This window comes from Cherax quadricarinatus, chromosome 34 (assembly GCF_038502225.1).
Source record: "Cherax quadricarinatus isolate ZL_2023a chromosome 34, ASM3850222v1, whole genome shotgun sequence".
Lineage (NCBI taxonomy): Eukaryota > Metazoa > Arthropoda > Malacostraca > Decapoda > Parastacidae > Cherax > Cherax quadricarinatus.
In genome coordinates, this window is record NC_091325.1 from 14,175,341 (window position 1) to 14,200,258 (window position 24,918).

At 38.5% G+C, this 24,918-nt stretch overlaps 1 protein-coding gene and 1 long non-coding RNA gene across 9 annotated transcripts in view; one reads left to right on the top strand and one right to left on the bottom strand.

The window, feature by feature from the left end:
* Positions 1–24,918, top strand: part of LOC138853590 (uncharacterized) — a 210,106-nt gene that overhangs the window by 30,590 nt on the left and 154,598 nt on the right. The window lies entirely within an intron of this gene.
* The window catches only part of LOC128693735 (deoxynucleoside triphosphate triphosphohydrolase SAMHD1), a 143,314-nt gene continuing 128,321 nt past the window's right edge, over positions 9,926–24,918 (bottom strand). For 7 of the 8 annotated variants that reach the window (XM_070091181.1, XM_070091180.1, XM_070091178.1 and 4 more), the window contains 3 exons: positions 20,482–20,690; positions 11,880–11,994; positions 9,926–10,208 (listed from right to left, as the gene is read on the bottom strand). In XM_070091181.1, coding sequence (XP_069947282.1) covers positions 10,173–10,208; positions 11,880–11,994; positions 20,482–20,690 — 360 coding nt within the window. In that variant the 3' untranslated portion in view covers positions 9,926–10,172. The remainder of the gene's footprint in view (positions 10,209–11,879; positions 11,995–20,481; positions 20,691–24,918) is intronic. The other variant, XR_011392764.1, reaches the window with a different exon arrangement.

A 24,918-nucleotide genomic window follows, 5' to 3' on the forward strand; every position in this document is an offset into this window, starting at 1 on the left:
TTTCCCAAATGTTGTAAAAGACTGTCAATTTTTCAAAAAAAACAAAACAAAAATTATTTTTAAGCAGTTGCATTTTTTTTTTTACCCCTGATAGCTGTCTATTTGTCAAATACTTAAAACTAAATATAATCATTTTGTGCTAAACCCTTATGATCATACAGCACTGTGGGTGTGTGAAGGTGGAGTTATGTGAATAGTAAGGGTTAGTGGACGTTGGGTTAGTGCACAATCGTATTTTGTGCAGTATATTAGTCTCCACTAAAATTCAGAGTGAGTCTGCATTAAATGAGGCATGAAGGTCAAAGGGATTTGCAGGCATCTCTTGAAGGAAGTTGAAGGGAAGTGAGTGTAGGGAGTTGCAGAGGGTCAGAATGTGAAGATAAAGCAGTGAATCTCTTCAGTAAAAGCCAATATGGCCTCAATAATTTCTGCAGACAAAGAAGTGGCAGGTAGTGTTATGCAAGAGGTGAAAAAAGTAGATGGAGAGTGGAGAGAGAGATTGACAGTTGTCAAGATGGGAAGAGATAGAGAAAGGGTAGGTGTCTCCTGGGATGGTGAATATTGTTATTTTGAGTCTGAGATTTTGGAGGAAGCAGCAACAACCCTGCTGGGGAAGACTGTAGGTAAAGAACAATGTTAAATGGAAGGGGAGGAAATAGTTGGAATGGGGAAATAGCAAGGGGGTAGGAATGTCAAAAGTGATGACTTCCTAAGGGTTCATGATCCTGCGGATGTTTGGTGGCTCTGGATTAAGATAGCAGTGGTAGCCTCCCATGGAGAGGGAGCTGAATCACTGCCATAGAATATAACAGACCATCTTTTTTTTAGAGAAAGTGTACTTCACTTTATTTATTTATTTATTTATTTATTTATTTATTTATTTATAAATTTTAGCATACATACAGAGGTACAAAAAAATACAGATAAGAGCAGCATGCCAAAGCCACTTGTACTATGCATAGCATTACGGGCTGGCTTAAAATTAACTTAAGATTAACTAAGCAAAGATGAAATCAGTGATAAGACATTATTGTAAACAGATAACTATAAAATACAAATGAGTATTACAAAGACAGGTCAAGCATTGCTGTTCATTCAGGTAGTGTATTTAAAAAAAAAAAATAAAAATAAAAAAATAAAGTTAGGTTTAACATTTGTGTGATATAATTGGGAGTTGTCACAGCTGCTCTTTGCTGATGACACTGTGCTCTTGGGAGATTCTGAAGAGAAGTTGCAGAGATTGGTGGATGAATTTGGTAGGGTGTGCAAAAGAAGAAAATTAAAGGTGAATACAGGAAAGAGTAAGGTTATGAGGATAACAAAAAGATTAGGTGATGAAAGATTGAATATCAGATTGGAGGGAGAGAGTATGGAGGAGGTGAATGTATTCAGATATTTGGGAGTGGACGTGTCAGTGGATGGGTCTATGAAAGATGAGGTGAATCATAGAATTGATGAGGGGAAAAGAGTGAGTGGTGCACTTAGGAGTCTGTGGAGACAAAGAACTTTGTCCTTGGAGGCAAAGAGGGGAATGTATGAGAGTATAGTTTTACCAACGCTCTTATATGGGTGTGAATCATGGGTGATGAATGTTGCAGCGAGGAGAAGGCTGGAGGCAGTGGAGATGTCATGTCTGAGGGCAATGTGTGGTGTGAATATAATGCAGAGAATTCGTAGTTTGGAAGTTAGGAGGAGGTGCGGGATTACCAAAACTGTTGTCCAGAGGGCTGAGGAAGGGTTGTTGAGGTGGTTCGGACATGTAGAGAGAATGGAGCGAAACAGAATGACTTCAAGAGTGTATTAGTCTGTAGTGGAAGGAAGGCGGGGTAGGGGTTGGCCTAGGAAAGGTTGGAGAGAGGGGGTAAAGGAGGTTTTGTGTGCGAGGGGCTTGGACTTCCAGCAGGCATGCATGAGCGTGTTTGATAGGAGTGAATGGAGACAAATGGTTTTTAATACTTGACGTGCTGTTGGAGTGTGAGCAAAGTAACATTTATGAAGGGGTTCAGGGAAACCGGCAGGCCGGACTTGAGCCCTGGAGATGGGAAGTACAGTGCCTGCACTCTGAAGGAGGGGTGTTAATGTTGCAGTTTAAAAACTGTAGTGTAAAGCACCCTTCTGGCAAGACAGTGATGGAGTGAATGATGGTGAAAGTTTTTCTTTTTCGGGCCACCCTGCCTTGGTGGGAATCGGCCAGTGTGATAATAAAAATAATAAAAAAATAATAAATAATTGTGAGTAACATTTAGGATATACAATTTATATGGTTCAGTTATTCAGTATTTATTTGGTTTTGAGTGAGTAAGTGAACTTTGAGAAGAGACTTGAATTTATAAACAGGTAGTGTTTCTTTTATATTTACAGGTAATGAATTCCAGATCTTAGGGCCTTTTATGTGCATTGAGTTTTTGCATAGCGTGAGATGGACACAAGGAACATCAAAGAGTGATCTGTGCCTTGTATTATGGTCATGTGTTCTGTTGAGGTTGGCAAGGAGATGTTTGAGGGGAGGGTTAATATCAGAGTTAAGTGTTCTATGTATGTAATAAGTGCAATAATAAGTATGGATGTTTTGTATGGTGAGTAGGTTGAGTGTTTTGAATATTGGTGGAGTGTGCTGCCTGTAGTGAGAATTTGTTATCATTCTAACTGCAGCCTTTTGTTGGGTAATTAGTGGTCTGAGATGGTTAGTTGTTGTTGAGCCCCATGCACAAATTCCATAGGTGAGATAGGGGTAAATAAGAGAGTGATAAAGGGCCAGGAGGGCTGACTGTGGAACATAGTACCGTATCTTCGATAGTATGCCTACAGTCTTGGAAATTTTCTTAGAAATTTGTTGTATATGTTTATGAAATTTGAGTCTATTATCGAGGTGGATTCCTAAGAATTTTCCCTCTGTTAGCTTTGTGATAGGTGATCCGTTTATCGTTATGTTAAGAGGTACATCTGTAGCTCTGCTACCAAACTGAATGAAGTAGGTTTTGTCAATGTTTAGTGTAAGTTTGTTAGTCCTCATCCAGGTAGATATTTTCTGTAATTCGGTGTTTACAGTATTGACTAGCGTGACTGGGCTCGGGTGAGAGAAGACGTATGTGGTGTCATCTGCAAAAAGTGTGGGTTTGAGTAATTGCGAAGCATTTGGTAGGTCATTTATGTATAGGAGAAAGAGAAGATGGCCAAGGACACTTCCCTGTGGGACACCAACTGTAATTGGTTGTGCGGAAGAGCTTGCCCCATTTGCGTACACATATTGGCTTCTGTTGCTGAGGTAAGACTTGAGGTAGTTGAGGGAGTGCCCTCTAATACCATAGTGTGACAATTTTACGTGGAGCAAGTCATGGTCAACTGTATCAAAAGCTTTACGTAAGTCAATGAAGATCCCCAGTGGGACTTCTTTTTTCTCTATTGCAGTGTATATATGTTCTAGCATGTGTATAATAGCATCATTAGTATTTTTATTAGGCCTGAATCCAAATTGGCAGGGATTGAGAATGTTATGGGAGATGAGATAGGAGTAGATTCGTTTATGAATTAATTTTTCGAAGATTTTTGAGAGAGGGTGTAAATTGGATATTGGCCTATAGTTATTCAACTCTGTTTGGTCTCCTCCTTTATGAATCGGGGTGACCCTTGCTATTTTGAGAACTGTAGGGAAGGTGGAGGATTCAATGGATTTGTTAAAGAGTGGTGATAGTACTTGTGATGCTTTTTTGTATATAAAGGGTGGTAAGGTATTTAAATCTCCTGCCTTGTTTTTCAGTGCGTTGATAATAAGGGAGACTTCGTATGGGTTAGTCGGAGCTAGGAACAGTGTGTTCGGGTAGTTGCCAGTGAGGTAGTCATTTGGTAGGGTATCTGAGCTTGGGATATTATTGGCAAGGTTTTGGCCTATAGTGGAGAAGAAATCATTGAGTCTGTTTGCTGTTTCTGTTGGTGGGAGTTGGGGTTCATCTGATTTTGCTAATTTTATTTCGCTATGTCGTAATATCTTTTTTGTTCCCAGAATTTCTGATAGGGTCTTCCAGGTCTTTTTTATATCACCTCGTAAGTTGGATAATCTGTTCTCATAATACAATTTTTTTGCCCTTCTTATCAGGCTGGTTAGGATTGACGAGTAACGTTTTGTTTGGTCTCTGGTTATGTGACCCATTCTGTACTGTTTTTCATATCAGTGTTTTGTATTTATGGATTTGAGAATGCTGGGTGTTAGCCAGGGACTGTTCAGTCTCTTAGCTGTCATCTGTTTAGTTTTTTTAGGGCAGTGCTTGTTATAAAGGTATTGGGTCTTTTTTAGAAAATTATTAAAACATTCGTCAATATCTGTATAGATTTCTAGCTCAGTGTGCCAGTCAATGTTTGTTACTGCTGTTGTGAAGTTATTAATGGCTGCCTCATTGTGAAGTCTGAAGGTGACTTTTGTAGTGTCTTGGGGTATTTTACCAAGAGTTGTTATGAGGAAAGTAGGGTAGTGGTCTGTGGTATTATCTGTAATTATGCCTGATTTTAAAGGGGATATGGTGTTGGTCCAGATGTGGTCAAGTAGGGAAACACTAGTCTCTGTAACTCTTGTAGGTTTTGTTACTGTTGGTAGCAACATGCAGTTACTCATTGTGTTTGTGAATTCAGTAACGTGTGGGTCCTGGTCTTGCAGGAGATTTATATTGAAGTCAGCTGAGAGTAAGTGATCTTTGTTCATGCATGCATCAGTTATCATACTTCCTAGGTTTTGACTAAATTGGCTAATGTTTGATTGTGGAATTCTGTAGATGTTTATCACTGTGAGAGGTTTTTGTAGGTATTTGGATTTGAGTTTAGCTATTATATATTCCCCATGTTCATCCCTTGTGCAAGTATTAGTGATACATTCTAGTTGGTCTGAGTAGTATATTGCTGTGCCACCCCCTTGTTGGTCTGGCCTACAGTTGTGTATGGCTGTGTAACCAGGAATGGCATAGACATCTGTAGTATCAGGCTTTAGCCAGGTTTCAGTTAGTGTAATGATGGACATATTGGCATGCAAGGAATTTAGTAATGCTAGGAGGTCATCATAATGCTTGCTTAAAGATCTGATATTGTAGTTAAAGATAGTTATGTTGTTGTTGGCTCTGAGAAGTGCCTTTGATTGTTCTGCTGTGTAGTAATTACAGTAATTGTTTGAATCATTTAAGTCATTAAATAAGAGGTTGGTATCAGGATCAATGCTTGTAATCATAAGATTTGTAGTGAATCTATAGTTAGAATTAAGTAAAAAATAAAGTAAATATTCTAAAGCTAAAAAAAAAAAAAAAAAAAAAATAGCACCTGAATTATTTAACAAATGTAAAAAATAATGAGCTAAGGTAGTTTTTTAAAGCTAAAATAAAGGAGACAATATAAAAGGGACTAAAATAATTTGTGGTGAACAAATAAAGTGATGATCAAATAATGGAGCTTGGGAATATGATTGTAGGTAGTACTTTAAAGGTAATTCTTTAAAGTTAGAATTATAATATAAAATTATAATATAAAAGGGACTAATATAAGTTGTGGTGAACAATAAAGTGGTAATCAAATAAATGAGCTTTGGAGTATAATGGCAGAATAGTGAACTTATTAACTTTAGCACCTGAGAATAGCACCTTGATTAGTTTAACAATTGCGAATATATGATCTAAGGTAGTTATATAAAGCTAAAATAAAGGACAAAAAAATATATAAGGGACTACAATTAGGTAATGATAAACAAGTTAAATGGACAGATAGTCACTATGAGATAATATTGGTTTAGGAGTAAGATCTGATCGTAAGAAAGCTGGTCATTGGCAAGAATATGCAGGGTGTGCTTCACCACAATTGGTTGAAGGATGGATTATGATGATAAAATGCATTGCACAGTGGGCATCTCTCCCACAGGAAGGGTATGGGTGCATAATACAGATATTAAACCAAACTACACAGTGGGCATTCTGCTCATGATCTGCAATATTTGGCTGGATGGCCAAAGTGCCAGCATTGTTGCCGGTCTGAGTTCCCTTGCCTGTAAATGCTGTCCCATAAAGAAAATGAGGATTGAAAATCTTGGCAATCAACATTACTCAGATAACACCTGACTGGAAAATGCAGTTATAAGCTTCTACTCGGGTAAGAGGGAGTTTTCAGAATTTGTTGTTCATGAATGTCCAAGCCACATTGTGTAAATTCTTTTTGTATTATAGTATGTGGGATGAGGACAGTTCCACAGCATGATTTGAGGAAGGAATGTCTTTGTATTGTGACAGGGATGTCATCGATAGAATAAATGCTGAAAAAGTTGTTGGCCTGTTCTGCATCATGCTTGGCAACACTGCACATTCCACTTGAGGGCACTGAAGGATATATTTTGACTGACATGGCTTTGACAATGCCATGATCTGTAAGGTAATCTGTAACTGTTGTTGACTGAATGGAAAAGAATTTTGCCCTAGATTGTCTTTGAGGGGAAGAAGGTTTTCAGGTACTGTTGTGTACCTTCAGATGTGAGCAAGAAGTTTACTTTAATTATAATATCAGGATCGTCTTGTATGTACAATAGATTCAAACCATTTTGTCTTGTGGGGATTGAATGTTTTGAAAATTGCTGCCTGCTGCATTGTGAGAGAGGCTGGGGTCAAGGTCAAAGTAGAGTGAAAGTCAGAGGTATCAAAAGAATCAGGGGAAACACCAATACCTGGGTCAGTCATCAAAGGTTTGTCCAAAAATGACACTAGGTTCCAAGAAGAGTCCATGGGCATACAGGGGTCATCAGCAGAGTGTACAGGAAGATTATTATCTATGCAAAACAAGTAATTATCTTCAGCTCTATATTCTCCACCCACCAACAGCTGTTGATTGAAATAAATGCTCAATTGCTAGAGCACCCAGCTTACACACACTGAGGTCTAGGGGTCAATCCCTGGTATGGCTGGAAATATTAGGATGTGTTTCCTTAAGACACCTGCTGTCCAAGTTCACCTATCAGTAAAATAAGTACCTGGGCATTAGTTGACTGGAGTGGGTCGCACCCTGGGACAAAACTGACCTAATTTACCCAAAATGCTCTGCATAACAAGGGGGGATCTATATAGAGAAATTGTACCTAGAGTTTCGAACAGCTCCCAGCTTGAACAATTATGTAAGTGTATTTTTGGGGGTCTGAAATGGACTAATCTAATTTACATTATTCCTTATGGGAACAAATTCGTTTGGTATCAGCATTCTAATAGCCTTCTGGAACGAATTAAGTTCGTAACTCGAGGTACCACTGTACATCATTGATGTCAGATAGGCCTGTATACCTTGTACATGTACTTGTAGAAATAAAGATATTATTATTCTTATACGTGAGTGACCAAGTGTCCAAAATGGCAGCCACAGGACCAGAAGGGTGCCACTCACTGTTGTTCACTTGGCCTCACCCATGTCACCCACCTTGAGAGCTATGTTAAACCAGCACATTGATTCAAGCTGAGCCAGCACAGAACCTTTTGGCTTTCATCCTCTTACCACAGAAGCTTGTTGTCTACATGCAGCTCCACTGACTTGATCAACTGGATTCAGCAAGAAAAAAGGAATTTACAGACCACCATGCATGGCAAACTCAAGGCAGTGTTTAGTTTGGTCTCCACATATCATGACCATCCTGAAAAAACAGTATGGCCATGACAGCAAAGACCATAATTCCCCACCAGGTGTAAAGGACCTGCCATTCGGGTATGGACACTGAAGCTGCCTGACCTCTGTGGAATGATTTTTGAGATTGCTAAAAGGGAAGCTTCTAAGCATTTCCATTGGCCTAAGTAATTTTCACAGATGACTAGCTTCACATCATATCTTTCACACATTCCTTGTTGCTTGTGTTCTTCACAGGCATTGCTTAGATCTAATTACAAATCCTCAATTTAAAGGATCGTGCCATTCCACCTACTTAACTCTTGTTACATATTTCTGCACTAGTGGATGGGTCTGTTCTCTGCTTCTTATGAACTAAATCTTTGATAGAGATGTAAGACTTGATAACTGTTTTAAGTTGGTTGTTGGAAATATTACCTAATATGGTTGATACCACAATGCTGACTAACAGTACAGTTATGCCCTTCTGTTGTATTACTACTACTATTACAGTAGAACCCCGGTTTTCATCCTTAATCTGTTCCAGAAGGTCGATCGAAATCTGAAATGGACGAAAATCGAAGTAATATTTCCCATAAGAGATAATGTAAATCCAATTAATCCGTTCCAGACACCCAAAAATATTAACAAAAAATACATTTCATAGAGAATAACTATAGGTTTACATACAGAAAACAATGAGAAATAAATATAAAGCACTAATTTTAATGGATAAATGAACATTTAGATCACTTTTATTGAAGACTCGTGTTGACATATTCTTTATGAGATCCGCATGCAACTGCCTTGCCTTTTCACAAATTATCGCCTCCACAACACTATCTCCCACTAGCTGTTTTTCATTGATCCACACCAGCAACAACAGCTCAACAATCACTACCACCCTCTACCACCACCTTTTACTACCATCACCACCACCTTTTACTACCATCACCACCACCTTTTACCACCATCACCACCGCCCTTCACCACCATCACTACCACCCTTTACCACCACCACAACCACCCTCTACCACCAATGTTTCGGATGAACATGCAGAGCATTGCTCACTGAAAAAGTGACAGAGGCAGACTGAGCCACATGCGTGTGAATGGCCACGTCCCGGGCAGGCGGATGCATCTGATATGGACTGTTTCCGAGCAGAGGTACAAAACCTAGGCAAAATTTCACCCAAAAAAGTGGTCAAAATCCGAAATGTACGATATCCACACTGGACGAAATCCAGGGTTCCACTGTATATTCATTAGGGGTGGGGTGAGTGGACACTTAACACATAGGGGTCATACCATTCAATGTGTAAAAATAATATGAAATATCTATACATTTTTAATTTTTTGTAAAATAAGATTTTTCTCAAATTTTCTCATAAAATTATTCCTGGAGAATGGGAGGCACACAGGTTTAATCCAAAGAAGGAAAGAACAGATCAGTCCTTTAGATCAAGGCCTGTTGCCAGCATCAGGTTCTTCTGTGATTGAGATGCCGGTGTTTCTGCCAAGGATGCGTGTTTCCTAGTTCCTACAATCTGAGGTAAAGTGGAGGAAGGAGAGAGGGAAATATAGAAGGATGAAAGCCTTGGCAGATACACCAACAGCTCTACAACAGGAGGACCTACCAGATACATTGTGCTACAAGTCATCTGGTTGCTATATTTGGGTTGATCAGTAAATTTAAGAGGTTAACTTGGAGAAATGTTCTTATTAACATACACACATTACTTTATATGAAATGATCACAAGTTAATATTCTCACATACATCAACCTACACTATCTTAACCATTTCTCAGTGGTTAATAAATATCTTACTCTTTTAATTAGCAAAACTTCTTTCAAGGAAAATACTTTGATGGTAAAGAGCTCTTGTTCTGAGGAATTGGAGCTACCCTCTTCCTCAGATCAAACATTATTACTTCCTGTACCCCAGGATATGGCTTTCAAAACCAGGAAATAAGCTCCTCTGTAATAATTCAAGAATGAGTCTGGAACCTGTAAGCAAGTAATTAACACAAGTCAGTACCAATAGAATCTTTGCAGATGCATTGCAAAATATTGACAGCATAGTAAGGCACTGGTTGAAGAGGAGACTTCACTGGTACAACATTTCACCATAATATGGCTTTACAAACATGATTTATGAAGCCAGTTTGTGGTAAAATTTGTCCCAATAGACTTCAATGCAATCACTGTTTTACTCAAGTAAATTGTTGCCATTTTTTTTCTCCATGTAGGTTCACCTGTGATTATGTAAATATTTTTAATTTGACTTAGTTTCATATCCCCAAGAGTAATTAACAGCTGATATGTATTCTGAAGTTTATTTTTCATATAATTACAATGATTTCAAGTTTGATAGTCTAATTTTTTCACCTGTGCACAATTTAGTATGGAATTGTCATAAAAACATCACTGATCCTAAGTCCCATTTACACTGAAAGCAGACTTCAACTTGATGAACTTCATGTATTTCTTCAAGCTCTCCAAAATAGGGTTCTAGTAGTACACCGTCTTGTCTGAATGCTGATGCCTGTAGTGACGTAAGTTCCCAGTGCTAGGATGACTGTAGATGTATAGGGAAATCTGCAAGCTGATGATAGAAAGAGAAAACTGTTAACCAAATACATCCTAGTTGCATGGCTGAATATAACTAGTAACTTCATGAAAATCAATGAGCCTGAACAATGAAATAGTTTACCTGATATATTTTTTTTTTTATTTTTATAACACACTGGTTATTTCTCACCAAGGTAGGCTGATCTGAAAAAGAAACACTTTCACCATCATTCGCTCCGTCACTGTCTTGCCAGCATGCAGAGACTATAGTTCAGATGTACCTCCAAACTGCAAATATCCCCACCCCTCCTTCAGAGTGCAGGCATTGTACTCTACACCTCCAGGAATTGAGTCCAGCTAAGCAGTTTCCTTGAATCCCTTCACAAAATATTACCTTGTTCACACCTCAACAGCTCATAAAGTCCCAAAAACCATTGGCCTCCACTCCTATTTGACTCTCACACATGGTTCCTGGATGTCCAAGCTCCTCGCACACAAAACATTTACACCCCATTTCCCCAACCTTTTATTATTCACAAATATCCCAAACTTTGGAGAAGGAACTTCATATGATGTTTTGGTCTATCTGAGATGGGCGAGGACAAAATCAAGAGACAAATCAGGCAAAAAGGTAAGGAGAAAGTCTGAGGGTAAGTCAGGTGGCAAAAATTTCACAAAACAGGTCAGTAGCTGAAGAGAAAGTCAAGACAGAAGGGTCATGTCAGGTCACATGTATTCTGAAGATAAGCATTTGACACTGAAGACAGGCAAGTACTAACATAAGCAAAACTGGGACTAAGATTTATGATAGGAATGTTGTGCATAAGGGAAGATTTAACATAACTATATCTGTAAAAGCTAGAAAAGGTACAGACAAGTTTGACATAGGACCAGTTTATTCTTGTCATATTTATGAAAAAAAAAAACTAAGCCTGTGTGGGTGATTCAGAATTATAGCCTACATGACTTAAAAAAAAGTTGCTATTTTAAACCAAATGCAAGGCCAGAGTTGGTTTGCTTTTCCCATCATGCACTCTGTGGAGTAGGTTTTTTTTTTTACTGTGCACACTCGCCACACAGACCCACAATCTCATGTCTAGGTCGAAATGTACCACTCACAGCTTAAAACGTAGATACATGTGAGCAATACTGACATCAGTAACATATATGTACATAATAGACAGCGAAAGGGTTAGCTACTACCAGTATGTGACCAGCTAAAAATAGTAAGTAATGGCTTTTTTTTGTGCTTAACAAAATTATATGACATGTAAAAGTATATTTTGTATACTGCAGAAAAAAGTAGTTTTTCTGTATTGAATTAGGTGCTCTAAAAAGAAAAAAGATAATGATAAAGAACAAAAAAGGCACAATACCATGACTTGAACAATACACACACAATCTGCACAATGGAGAGAAGCTTATGATGTTTCAGTCCAACTTGGGCCATGCTACTTACTACTACTACTACTACTAGCCTTACCACCACCACTACTACTTTTTCTTCCTCTCTTGGGCTCATTCTGTCCTCCTCACCTATATATACTGGCTTCATCATTCTTGTATTAGTGAGACTTTGTAAATGATTCAAGTCGGACCAAAATGTCGTCGTGAGCTTCTCTCACCAGTGTGGGGGTATTTGTGAATGATAATGATAGCTTATATCAAATTCAAGCATTTTGCCACACTATTTATAAGTACTTACAGAAGGAGCATTCATATTTAGCTGTTTGCAAGCATTTTTAAAAGCTTTTTGTGCATCATTAAAATCTTTTTCCTTGTTACTCTTGTATATCAGGCGAAACCGTCTTTCTTGAAATCTGTAAAAGGAGAAAATTGCTATGAAAACTGAAAGCAATATATATGACAAATTTAGTCCAGAACATTACATAGAAATAGCAGTTATTCATTTAAGTTTTCAGTAATTATAATTTTGTAATAAAGTTGGTAGAATTACCGACAATATGTAAAGTAAAAGGACACAAGTGCAACTAATGTGACATTTATTGTGGCAACGTTTCGCTCTCCAGGAGCTTTATCAAGCCATTTATCAATGGCTTGATAAAGCTCCTGGAGAGCGAAACGTTGCCACAATAAATGTCACATTAGTTGCACTTGTGTCCTTTTACTTTAATTATAATTTTATTTTTTTCAACGAACTGGCTGTATCCCACCAAGGCAGGGTGACGTAACAAGAAAAATGAAAGTTTCTCTTTTTAAATTTAGTAATGTATACAGGAGAAGGGGTTACTAGCCCCTTGCTCTTGTCATTTTAGTCACCTCTCATAATGCTCATGGCTTATGGAGGCATGGCATCATTAAAATCCACTTCCTCATGGAGTGTATGTATTTTACATGCTATTATTATTAGTAATAGTAGTACAGTGGTCCCCCGGTTCGCAAAGTCATCGGTAACTGATAAATCCTGTATCCGAAGCATTGTATCACAAAAATTTGCCTCAGTTCCCGTTACAAAATCTGGTATGCGATACGATTCGTACGAGACGTGTCCACGTGTGGCCTGAACTGCCCTGTGTGTGCCAGTGTTTACAAGCCAGCCAGTGTGCGCACATCTAAGGATACATTCGGTACATTCCATATAATCCATATTATCACTGTTTTTGGTGCTTGTTTCTACAAAAATCACCATGGGCCCCAAGAAAGCTTCTAGTGCCAACCCATCGAGACCAAGGGTGCTAATGACTATTGAAATGAAGAAAGAGATAATTGCAAAGTATGAAAGTGGAGTGCGTGTGTCAGACCAGACCAAGTTGTATAGTAAATCCCAATCAACCATCTCTACTATAGTGAGCAGGAAAATGGCAATCAAGGAAGCTGTTCTTGCAAAAGGTGCAACTGTGATTACAAAACAGTGATTGCAAGTGTTAGAAAATGTTGACTGTTATTGGTGTGGATAAATGAAAATCAGATAGCAGGAGATAGCATCTCTCAAGCGATCATTTGTGAAAAGGCTAGGCAGTTGCATGAGGATTTAATTAGAAAAATGCCTGCAACTAGTGGTGATGTGAGTGAATTTAAGGCCAGCAAAGGTTGGTTTGAAAGATTAAAGAAACGTAGTGGCATACATAGTGTGATTAAGCATGGTGAGGCTGTCACTTCAGATCAAAAAGCAGCTGAAAAATATGTGCATGAATTCAAGGAGTACATAGAGGCTGAAGGATTGAAACCTGAACAAGTGTTTAATTGTGACGAAACAGGCCTGTTTTAGAAGAAATTGCCAAGCAGGACTTACATTACTCAGGAGGAAAAGGCACTCCCAGGACATAAGTCTATGAAAGACAGGCTTACTCTGTTGATGTGTGCCAATGCTAGTGGCGATTGCAAAGTGAAGCCTTTATTGGTGTATCACTCAGAAACTCCCAGAGCATTCAGGCAAGAGAATATCCTCAAGGCTAATTTGTGTGTGCTGTGGAGGGCAAACACTAAGGCATGGGTCACTAGGGACTTTTTCTGTGACTGGTTACACCATGCATTTTCCCCCACTGTGAAAAATTTCCTAATTGAAAAGAAATTAGACCTTAAGTGCCTCCTGGTGTTAGACAATGCCCCTGGTCATCCAACAGACTTGGCAGAGCGACTTTGTGGGGACATGAGCTTCATTAAGGTCAAGTTTTTGCCTCCTAATACCACTCCTCTCCTGCAGCCCATGGACCAGCAGGTCATTTCCAACTTCAAGAAACTGTACACAAAAGCAATGTTTGAAAGGTGCTTTGAAGTGACCACAGATACTCTATTGCCTCTAAAGGAGTTTTGGAAGGATCACTTTAATATCCTCAATTGTGTAAACCTTATAGGTAAGGCTTGGGAGGGAGTAACTAAGAGGACCTTGAACTCTGCTTGGAAGAAACTGTGGCCAGAATGTGTAGACAAAAGGGGTTTTGAAGGGTTTGAGGCTAACCCTTGGAATCCTATGCCAGTTGAGGAATCCATTGTGGCATTGGGAAAGTCCTTGGGGTTGGAGGTTAGTGGGAAGGATGTGGAAGAGTTGGTGGAGGAGGACAATGATGAACTAACCACTGATGAGCTGCTAGATCATCTTCAACAGCAAGAGGCCAGACCTGAGGAAACTGCTTCAGAGGAGGGGATAGAGAAATTGACAAAGTTGCCTACTTCAAAGATTAAAGATATGTGTGTGAAGTGGCTTCAAGTGCAAACCTTTTTCGATGAAAATCACCCTGACACAGCTACTGCAAGCCTTGTTGGCAACCTGTACACTGACAATGTTGTGAGCCACTTTAGGAAAGTCATAAAGGAACGAGAGGTACAGGCCTCTATGGACAAATGTGTTGTGCGACAGAAGTCCAGTGACTCTCAAGCTGGTCCTAGTGGCATTAAAAGAAGAAGGGAAGTAACCCCGGAAAAGGACTTGCCACCTCAAGTCCTAATGGAGGGGGATTCCCCTTCTAAACATTAAAAACTTCAACACTCTCCCCTCCTCCCATCCCATCAATCATCACTTACCATTAAAGGTAAGTGTCAATTATTCTATTGTGATTATTCTATTGTTATTATTGTTATTGTAATTATTCTATTGCATTAAACTTAATATTTCATGTGGTAAAAGTTTTTTTTTTTTTCATACTTTTGGGTGTCTTGCACGGATTAATTTGACTTCCATTATTTCTTGTGGGGAAAACTGATTCGCTTTCTGATAATTTTGCTTTACGATGAGCTCTCAGGAACTGATAAATAACGTGAACCAGGGGTCCACTGTATAATCAAGGGGCAAGCGCTAAACACGTAGGATTATACAGCGCTTGTGGAAGGATGTAGAAGGTATTCAGGTTTAATTCAGGGAATTGGAGCACAGATCCAATTCCCTAGATCATGAGCCCCTCAGCAACATCAAGGAACCTTCCTTGAGGGGTTTACATGCTATATACTTGTATAAAAAAGGAATCTTGCAAAATCTCAGGAGGAAGAATAGAAACCTTAAATATTGTTATAAAATACTGTATCAGTACAGGCATACCTCACTGATACACTGCACACTTTAGAGCGCTTTGCTAATACGGTACTTTTCAATTACATTCATGTTTATTATTTTCATCGCTTGCCTTGCTCTTCAGATAGTTTTTGACAACTTTCAAAAAAAAAAATTACAGTGGAACCTCCACTTGCGAGCGCATCCACGTGCAAGCTTTTCCAAATACAAACAGTCACTCAGTCGATTTTTTGCTTCCATATGCAAGTGAAATTTCCATAAGCGAGCAGGCCTCAAGGTAGGTTCCTTGACACTGGTGAGAGGCTCTTACTCTTGATCTAGGGAATTGGATCTCGCTTGTTTATTGGACTATCTTATTGAAACTTGGGAAATGTATGTATGATGGAAAGATGCTTCTTAACGTACACCAAGAATGAAAGAAGTCGGACCATAAATAACGGAGTCCACTTCTCAGCCATTAGCCACCCCTTAGCAGTATTTTCGTATGATTTTTATGATTGTATTCTTGTTTTGTTGGTCTCGTCTGTTAGAATGGAAGATATATTACAGGGATAGATTTTGATTGGTTTCACGATGAAAAGTACCTTAAAATTGAGCTCAAAGTAGCAGAAATGTTCGATTCTTTGGCGATGTTCAGGAGCAAACAAATGTCACTGTCCATTCCAATATGCAGTCATGAATGGGCTGACATTATTTATACAATTATTACAATAATGCAGTAGTATGCATAACAGTAAATCTTCAATTTTTTGTGTGAATAAAAATTACAAAACATATACAGTGGACCCCCGCCTTACGATATTAATCCGTTCCTGAGAGCTCATCGTGAGCCGAAATTATCGTAAGGCAAATTAATTTTCCCCATAAGAAATAATGGAAATCAAATTAATCTGTGCAAGATACCCAAAAGCCTGAAAAAAAAAAATTTACCACATAAAATATTAATTTTAATACACACAAACTTAAGAAGACATACACAATTAATACTCTACTAAGAATAGAATACATGACACTTGCCTTTATTGAAGATCTGGTGATGATTGATGGGATGGGAGGAGGGGAGAGTGTGGAAGTTGTTACTGTTTAGAAGGGGAATCCCCTTCCATTAGGACTTGAGGTATCAAGTCCTTTTCCGGGGTTACTTCCCTTCTTTTAATGCCACTAGGACCAGCTTTGTCACTGGACCTCTGTCGCACAACAAATCTGTCCATAGAGCTCTGTACCTCCCGTTCCTTTAAGATTTGCCTAAGATGGGCCACAACATTGTCACCAGCACAGCTTGCAATAGCTGTGTTAGGGTGCTTTTCATCCATAAAGGTTTGAAGTTCAACCTACTTTGCACACATTTCCTTAATCTTTGAAGTAAGCACAATGGATTCCACAACTGGCAAAGGCTTCTCAGGGTTAGCCCCAAACCCTTCAAAATCTTTCTTAATTTCCATACTAATTCTCACCATTTTTACCACAGGGTTGGCACTAGAAGCTTTCTTGGGGCCCATGGTGACTTATTTTGCAGTTACAAACACAAAAAACACTGGGATAAGGTGAAATGTACCGAATGTATGCGTGGATGCGACCGCACTGGCTGGCTTGTAAACACTGGTGCTGAGGCCACACGTGGGACGCGTCCTGGACGAATCGCGTGAGGCGAGGCAAAATTTTTGCGTTAAAATGTATCGTATGGCAGACTTAACGTAACTCAATGCCATCGTAAGGCAGGGGTCCACTGTAATGTAATAATAATAATAATAATAATAATAATAATAATAATAATAATAATAATAATACATATAATAACAGTATAATAATAATAATAATAATAATGCATAATAATAATGTCCTATATAATAATAATGCATGTATAATAAAATTTAATATTTAGTGAAGGGATTCAGGGAAACCGGTTATTTTCATATAGTCGGACTTGAGTCCTGGAAATGGGAAGTACAATGCCTGCACTTTAAAGGAGTGGTTTGGGATATTGGCAGTTTGGAGGGATATGTTGTGTATCTTTATACGTATATGCTTCTAAACTGTTGTATTCTGAGCACCTCTGCAAAAGCAGTGATAATGTGTGAGTGTGGTGAAAGTGTTGAATGATGAAAGTATTTTCTTTTTGGGGATTTTCTTTCTTTTTTGGGTCACCCTGCCTCGGTGGGAGACGACCGACTTGTTGAAAAAAAAAAATAAATAATAAAATTGTACCAAATAATAATTATAATAATAGACGGCTTCAAAAGGCCATCACTAGATGGCAGTGATTACTACAACAATGCAGGAGCAGTAGTGGCCACCTCCACCTGTCACATAATGACATTTTATTCATTCTAGAGTATATATCCGGTTTCTGTTATTTATATTGTTTGTCATATTAGATGAATTGTGACGAGTAAATGAGCCATATAGATGATATTAGCGAAATACTGAAGTATCTTGTTGTGCCTCCTGAGAGCTGAGAATGGATTAATTGCATTTCAATTAATTTAAATTAGGAAAATTGACTCTGCAAATGAGCAAATCCAGATGCGAGCAAGGACACGGAACAGATTAAACTCGTAAGTAGAGGTTCCATGTATTATTATTTTTACTTGTGCATCTTTTTTTAGGCATAGTGCTATTGTGCACTTAATAATACAGTCATATTTCGTATGCCCTAGATTTCATGAGATTCAGTTTTCGACAAATTTTTTCCTTGAAATTTTGTCCCAGTTTTCATACATCCACTCAGTTTTCATACAGTTGAAAATGGTCAGTACCAAACGTGTCTGCATGACTGACACTCATTTCCCAGAATCAAGTGCCCACACAAAGCATCCCATGCAATCATGACTCAGTCTGCCTTTGTTTCTTGAGTGAGCATCACCCCGCGCGTTTATCCGAAAAATTTCATAATAATCCATTGTTGTGGAATCTATTGTGTCTTTGGGGAAGTTCATAGGGTTGGGTGTGAGTGGCCAGGATGTGGAAGAATTGGTGGATGACCACAGGGAAGAGGTAACCACTGAAGAGCTGCCAGACCTTCAAGTGGAACAGCAACAGACTGCAGCTGAGGAAATTGCTTCAGAGGAGGAGGAGGAAGAGAGAATGGAGAAAGTGCCTTCTTCAGTGATTAAGGACATGTGTGCAAAGTGGAATGAGTTGCAAAGTTTTGTGGAGAAATATCACCCTAACAAAGCTGTTGCAAGCCATGTCTGCAACATGTTCAATGAAAATGCCTTGTCCCATTTTAGGCAAGTCTTCGAGACTCCAGAAACAGACCTCTCTGGACAGACTTTTTGTACGATAGGAGTCCAGTGACTCTCAAGCTGGTCCTAGTGCCAGTAAAGACAAAGAAAGGAAGTAACCCCAGATAGGGCCTTGATACTTGAATTCCTTATGGACAGGGATTACCCTTCCAAACAATTACCTCTCCTCCTCCCTCTCCCCTCCTCACCATCTTCCATATGCCAACAAGAGTCTTCAATATAGGTAAAAGTGATGTTAACTGTTCATTTATCCATTCCATTAGTCATTTACACTTCTCATTGTTTTCTGTATGTAAAACTATAGTTATTGTCTATAAAATGTATTTTCTGTTAATATTTTTGGGTGTCTGGAATGGATTAATTTGATTTACATTATTTCTTATAGGAAATATTGCTTCAGGTTTCATACGATTCAGTTTTTGTCACACTTTTTCGAATGGATTAATCACAAAAACCGAACTTCCACTGTAGTGTAAACATGTTTTTAGGATTTTACTTGCACTGGCAAGTGAAAAAAGGACATTTCACTTTAAGGCGAGAGTCAATTTATGGTGGTGATCTGGAACATAACCTGAGTATGAATGAAGTATGCCTGTATACATAATTAAACAAACAAAACCTATTTCTATAAAGTGGGGTACTGTACAATATACAATTATGGTAACTGACATGTATAAGCATTTTGGAAAGCCTTAAAACTAACATAATTACTATACAATGAGGCACATATAGTACATGAGAATAAAAATATACATAGTTTTTACAGTATAGAAGGTTTTCAGTAATTTAAAAAAAAGTTTTAATTAGAGATACATTAAGGATGAAGCTATATAGCTGAACTGATATATTAAAGACGAAGCTATGTACCTGAACTGATGCAAGGTAAAACAGCCTTTCTAATAGTAAATGAGAGTTGAAAGAAGGATGGAACAAGAACAGGGACAATATTAGATGAAAGACAGGGTTTCCAGATTTGTTTGGTTTCAACATGGTGAAATTACCATTTATGTGAAGAAAATATCCTGTAGGTGTATGAGTGGAAGCATCAGGATAAATCAGAGTAAAATATGGGTGTTTTCCTGGGATCAGTACTAGGACCACTACTGTTTCTGAGTTATGTAAATGATTTGCCAGAGGTAATATAGTCCCGTGTCATATTCAGCTATGATGCTAGTTGTGATGCAAATAGTCTAAAAAACTAAGTTGAAGAATGAGACACTTGTGCAACACTTGGGAATCTTTAATGAGGAAATGTCTCGCCAGCCAGTGGCTTCTTCTCAAATGTTAATCATTCCATTGTGTCTGCCTTAGGTTAATAATCAAAACTGTGATTCTTCTCTACCAAACTTATTAAAGCCATATAGCATGAACTAATAGAATATTCAGTTTTTTTGCATTCACTGTAGCTTGCTTAATGACCATATGTACAGTTATTGCACTGTTATTGCCTTGTTAATCTTAAGTTGGCCCAAAATGCTCTGGACATAAAGGGGCTTTTGGCATGTACATCCAACTGTTATACTCCTTTGTACAACCATGTATCATGCTAAAATAAAAATTATTATTATTATTATAAAGATGAGGAGAGGTTTGAGGTAATCAGTCCCTTGGCTTGACTTAGGGACTTACATTTGTGCCTTTTTTGTTATTTATCTTTCTAATTCTTAAATTAACAAACAGCTCAGGAGAATTTTCTTAAAGATGCTGGCCATCTCCCACCAAGGCAAGGTGACCCAAAAAAAAAAAAACACTTTCACCATCATTCACACAATCATTGTCTTTGCAGAGGCACACACAAATGACAGTTCAGATGTCACTCCAAACAGCAAATATCCCAAACCCCCTCCTTTAAAGTGCAGGCATTGTTCTTCCCACCTCCAGGACTCAAGTCCAGCTAACCGGTTTCCTTGAATCCTTTCACGAAATATTACCCTGCTCATACTCCAATGGCTCATCAGGTCCCAGAAACCATTTGTCTCCATTCACTCCTATCTAACATGCTCACACATGCCTGCTGTATGTCCAAGCCCCTTGCACACAAAACCCCTAGAAATATCCCTAAGAATATAGTCTCATATACCATAAGTATATCATACCTCTGAGGAAGCATTGAAGAGATTTCTTCCTCCTGAATTTTCCTGGCTTCATTTGGTGAGTTTTTGCTATAAAATCGTATATATTCTATTGGGTTTTTCTCTCCCAAACCATAATTAAATCGGACTTTTTGGATGCCAAGTTCTTCTCTTTCTAGCGAGCTTTCCTCTGGAATGTTACTTGATATAGTGTCCAGGAGTTTCTCTTGACTCTGTAAATATTGCATGTCAACAGCATCACAATATACTGTATGTCAGAAAATAATTCTTAATTAAAAATCCAAAATTTCAAAATTTAACTGATAGTATGTAAGAGGCCTGAGTGTAAGTGTTGAAAACATATCCAAGAGTATGTTTCCATACACCAGTTGTCCATGTTTACCCATCAGTAATGATGGGTACCTGGGTGTTAGTTGACTGGTGTGGGTTGCATCCTGGTACAAAATTGACCTAATTTGCCCAAAATTCTCTGCATAACAAGCAGCTTTCTATGTAGTAGTATGTCATTGATGTCAGTTAGGCCTGTATACCTTGTACATGTACTTGTAGAAATAAAGATATTATTATTATTATTAATTACAGTATATTGTTTTACCAACGAGAAATATACCTAGATTCACTTAACAAAATTCTACCAAATAAATTCTATTATAGATTAGCATGATACACTATATAAACCTGAAGTACTGTACCAGATATTGGCTTAATCTCTTAATACTGCTTGGAAATAGAAGATGGGTAATCCACATTAAGCCTCGAGTACAAAATTTAAGTTGTCTTGATTGATTTCCTAAAATTAAATTTTGCGAATGGAACTGCAACAACACACATTCGTGTACAACTGAATATTTTGGCAGGGGTTTGGGATTGATCTATACAGGAAACTGACCTGTATTAGTACATGTATACATATGGTAAGGCAATAAAAGGATACGAGACAATAAAGATTTCATAAAACAATCAGCAGTGAGAATAAGATACCACAGTTGTAAAAGGTAGTGTCAGAAGAAGAACAGATAGTGCTAGAATAGTGGAATTTGATCTAGGAAAAGACAGAATTTGATCTAGGAAAGGATGTTAAGTACTGTACTACCACCACTGGAAACTAAAAAATTATTTACTAAAGACCATTTGTATCTATGAGAGAAAAAAAAAAAGAGTTAACTACTTTACAGTATGCGTTATAAGTATACATGTGCATAAGTAAGCTTTAACCAGACAATTTGCATGACAGTTTCGAGAAGTGCCAAGGCAACTTTTGTATGGAAAACTGTGCCCCTTGCCATACTGTCCAAGACAAAGAACTGGCTAAATTACTGTGATTTACTATACTTTATGACTGGCCTGCAAACTCGAGGGACTTAAATCCAATAGAGAACATTTAAAACCTTATGAAATGTAAGGTTTGTGGCATGGATGTGCCCTCTAACCCCCTAAATCTTGAGTGAAAGTAAGCAGATTTGGGGAGGTACTGACTCTGTCTATCCTCCAAAAGTTAGCCTCATCACTATCTAGGTGATTCTAGGAGATTTAACCCTTAAACTATCCAAACGTAGATCTACGTTTTCACTGCCAGCGCTCTGAATATTTTGAAAAATAATTTTTTTTATTTTTTAAATTAAAGAGGGCAATTTTCTGTGTTATAAGATAAGAAAAAAAAATTAGGACTAGTATTTACCAAAATATAAGACCGCGAAGTTGATGCTGGATGCTTACCTGACAGCAAAATGGAGTTCTGCCACTTGCAGAAGTGTTGCCGATATACCTTTTTTCTCGTTTTTATTTTAATTTATATAATTTTTATGTTCTGATAATTACAATTTATAATAGCTCTTGTGATTTCATAGCCAATCTTTGTTCTGACACTAATATAGGTACTGAAATAGTACTCAAATTGTCACAATCACACAAGCAGGTGTACATTTTCACCTGCTTTGGTCATTTACTATCTAGAAATATATACAAAGTATTTATAGGTCTCAGCAATGTTTTAGACATGCTGGAGTATATATATGAAACTTCTTGAAGCATGGTGTTTATTATGAGTGTCACTAAACTGCTGACAGGGTAAGCAGGGGAGTGACACAATGAAAGTGCACTGCTGCAGAGAACCCTGGTTTTATTTGTTTACACTGTTACACACAAACATGTTTGTCTGTTTGTCAATCTGTCTGTCTCTCTGCTTATCTTTCTGTCTGCCTGTGTGTTTCAGAATTTTTATTGACCTAAGGAAAGCTTCTGATATAGTAGACCACGGCATCCTACTCTACAAACGTCAGTTGACCATTGAGGCCATGCGCTTGCATATTTCAAATCTTACCTTACTAATAGGTATCAGTATGTCACCATTAAAGACACAGCATCAACAACACGGCCACTTGATACTGGAGTTCCGCAGGGAAGTGTCCTTGGTCCCCTGCTCTTCCTCATATACATCTATGATCTTCCAAACGTATCCCAACACCTGAACCCCATTCTCTTCGCTGATGACACGACTTATGTCATCTCTCACCCTTATCTTGCCACCCTCAACACCATTGTTAATGAGGAGCTGATCAAAATATCGACTTGGATGACAGCCAATAAACTTACGCTTAACACTGACAAAACCTACTATATTATGTTTGGTAGCAGAGCAGGAGTTGCGCAAATTAACATTAAGATTGACAACACTAATTGCCAGACATAATGAGGGCAAATTCCTAGGCCTATACCTTGACAACAACCTGAATTTCAGCACCCATATCCAACACATAACCAAAAAAGTATCCAAAACAGTTGGGATCCTCTCCAAGATACGATACTACGTGCCGCAAAATGCCCTTCTCACACTGTACCACTCACTTATTTATCCATACCTCACCTATGCTATTTGTGCTTGGGGATCAACTACAGCAACACACCTAAAGCCAATAATAACCCAACAAAAAGCCGCAGTAAGAATAATCACTAAATCCCATCCCTGGCAACACATCCCCCCCACTCTTCATAGATCTAAACTTACTCCCTGTTCAGTACATCCACACTTACTACTATGCAATCTACATCTACAGGACCTAAAATTCCAATATTAACCTTGACCTAAAATGCTTTCTTGATAGGTGTGACAGAACCCACAGGCATAACACCAGACACAAACATCACTGACATTCCTTGTGTCCGACTAAACCTTTACAAAAATTCATTGTATGTCAAAGGCCCTAAAATCTGGAACACCCTACCTGAAAACTCTAGAACTGCAGACACATTCATCACCTTCAAAACTACCATTAGAAAACATCTTATCTCCCTGATACACCCCGTCAACTAATTACACGAATACCACCTGGTGGTTCACACTTACTCACTCGCCCATTTGACCATAAACAGAAATATCAATCTCAATCTTCAAATAATGAATCCTAACGAGTCATAAGTTGGCCTGTGATACTCCAATACTGAAACTATGTATTGTGCCAAAACAAAAGCATTCACATTGCTAAACTCACAAACTAGTATTTAGTCACTTAGCCATAATACCAACTTACCTCATAATTTGTAATATTTTAAATTTAAGAATTAATCTAAGTCTGCCTGAAATGCCTAGCCATGCTAGGTGTTCTAGTGGCACCCTCTGTAATTAGTACAGTGGACCCCCGCTTTATGATCACCTCCCAATGCGACCAATTATGTAAGTGTATTTATGTAAGTGCGTTTGTACGTGTATGTTTGGGGGTCTGATGTACTCACCTATTTGTGGTTGCAGGGGTCGAGTCCTAGCTCCTGGCCCCGCCTCTTCACCGGTTGCTACTAGACCCTCTCTCTCCCCGCTCCATGAGCTTTATCAAACCTCGTCTTAAAACTGTGTATGGTTCCTGCCTCCACTACGTCATTTTCTAGGCTATTCCACTGCCTTACAACTCTATGACTGAAGAAATACTTCCTACTATCTCTCTGACTCATTTGTGTCTTCAACTTCCAATTGTGGCCTCTTGTTTCTGTGTCCCCTCCCTGGAACATCCTGTCCTTGTCCACCTTGTCTATTCCACGCAGTATTTTATATGTCGTTATCATGTCTCCCCTGACCCTCCTGTCCTCCAGTGTCGTCAGGCCGATTTCCCTTAATCTTTCTTCATAGGACATTCCCCTTAGCTCTGGAACTAACCTTGTTGCAAACCTTTGTACTTTCTCTAGTTTCTTGACGTGCTTTATCAAGTGCGGGTTCCAAACAGGTGCTGCATACTCCAGTATGGGCCTGACATACACGGTGTACAGTGTCTTGAATGATTCCTTACTAAGGTGTCGGAATGCTGTTCTCAGGTTTGCCAGGCGCCCATATGCTGCAGCAGTTATCTGATTGATGTGTGCTTCCGGAGACATGCTCGGTGTTATACTCACCCGAAGATCTTTCTCCTTGAGTGAGATTTGCAGTCTTTGGCCACCTAGCCTATACTCTGTCTG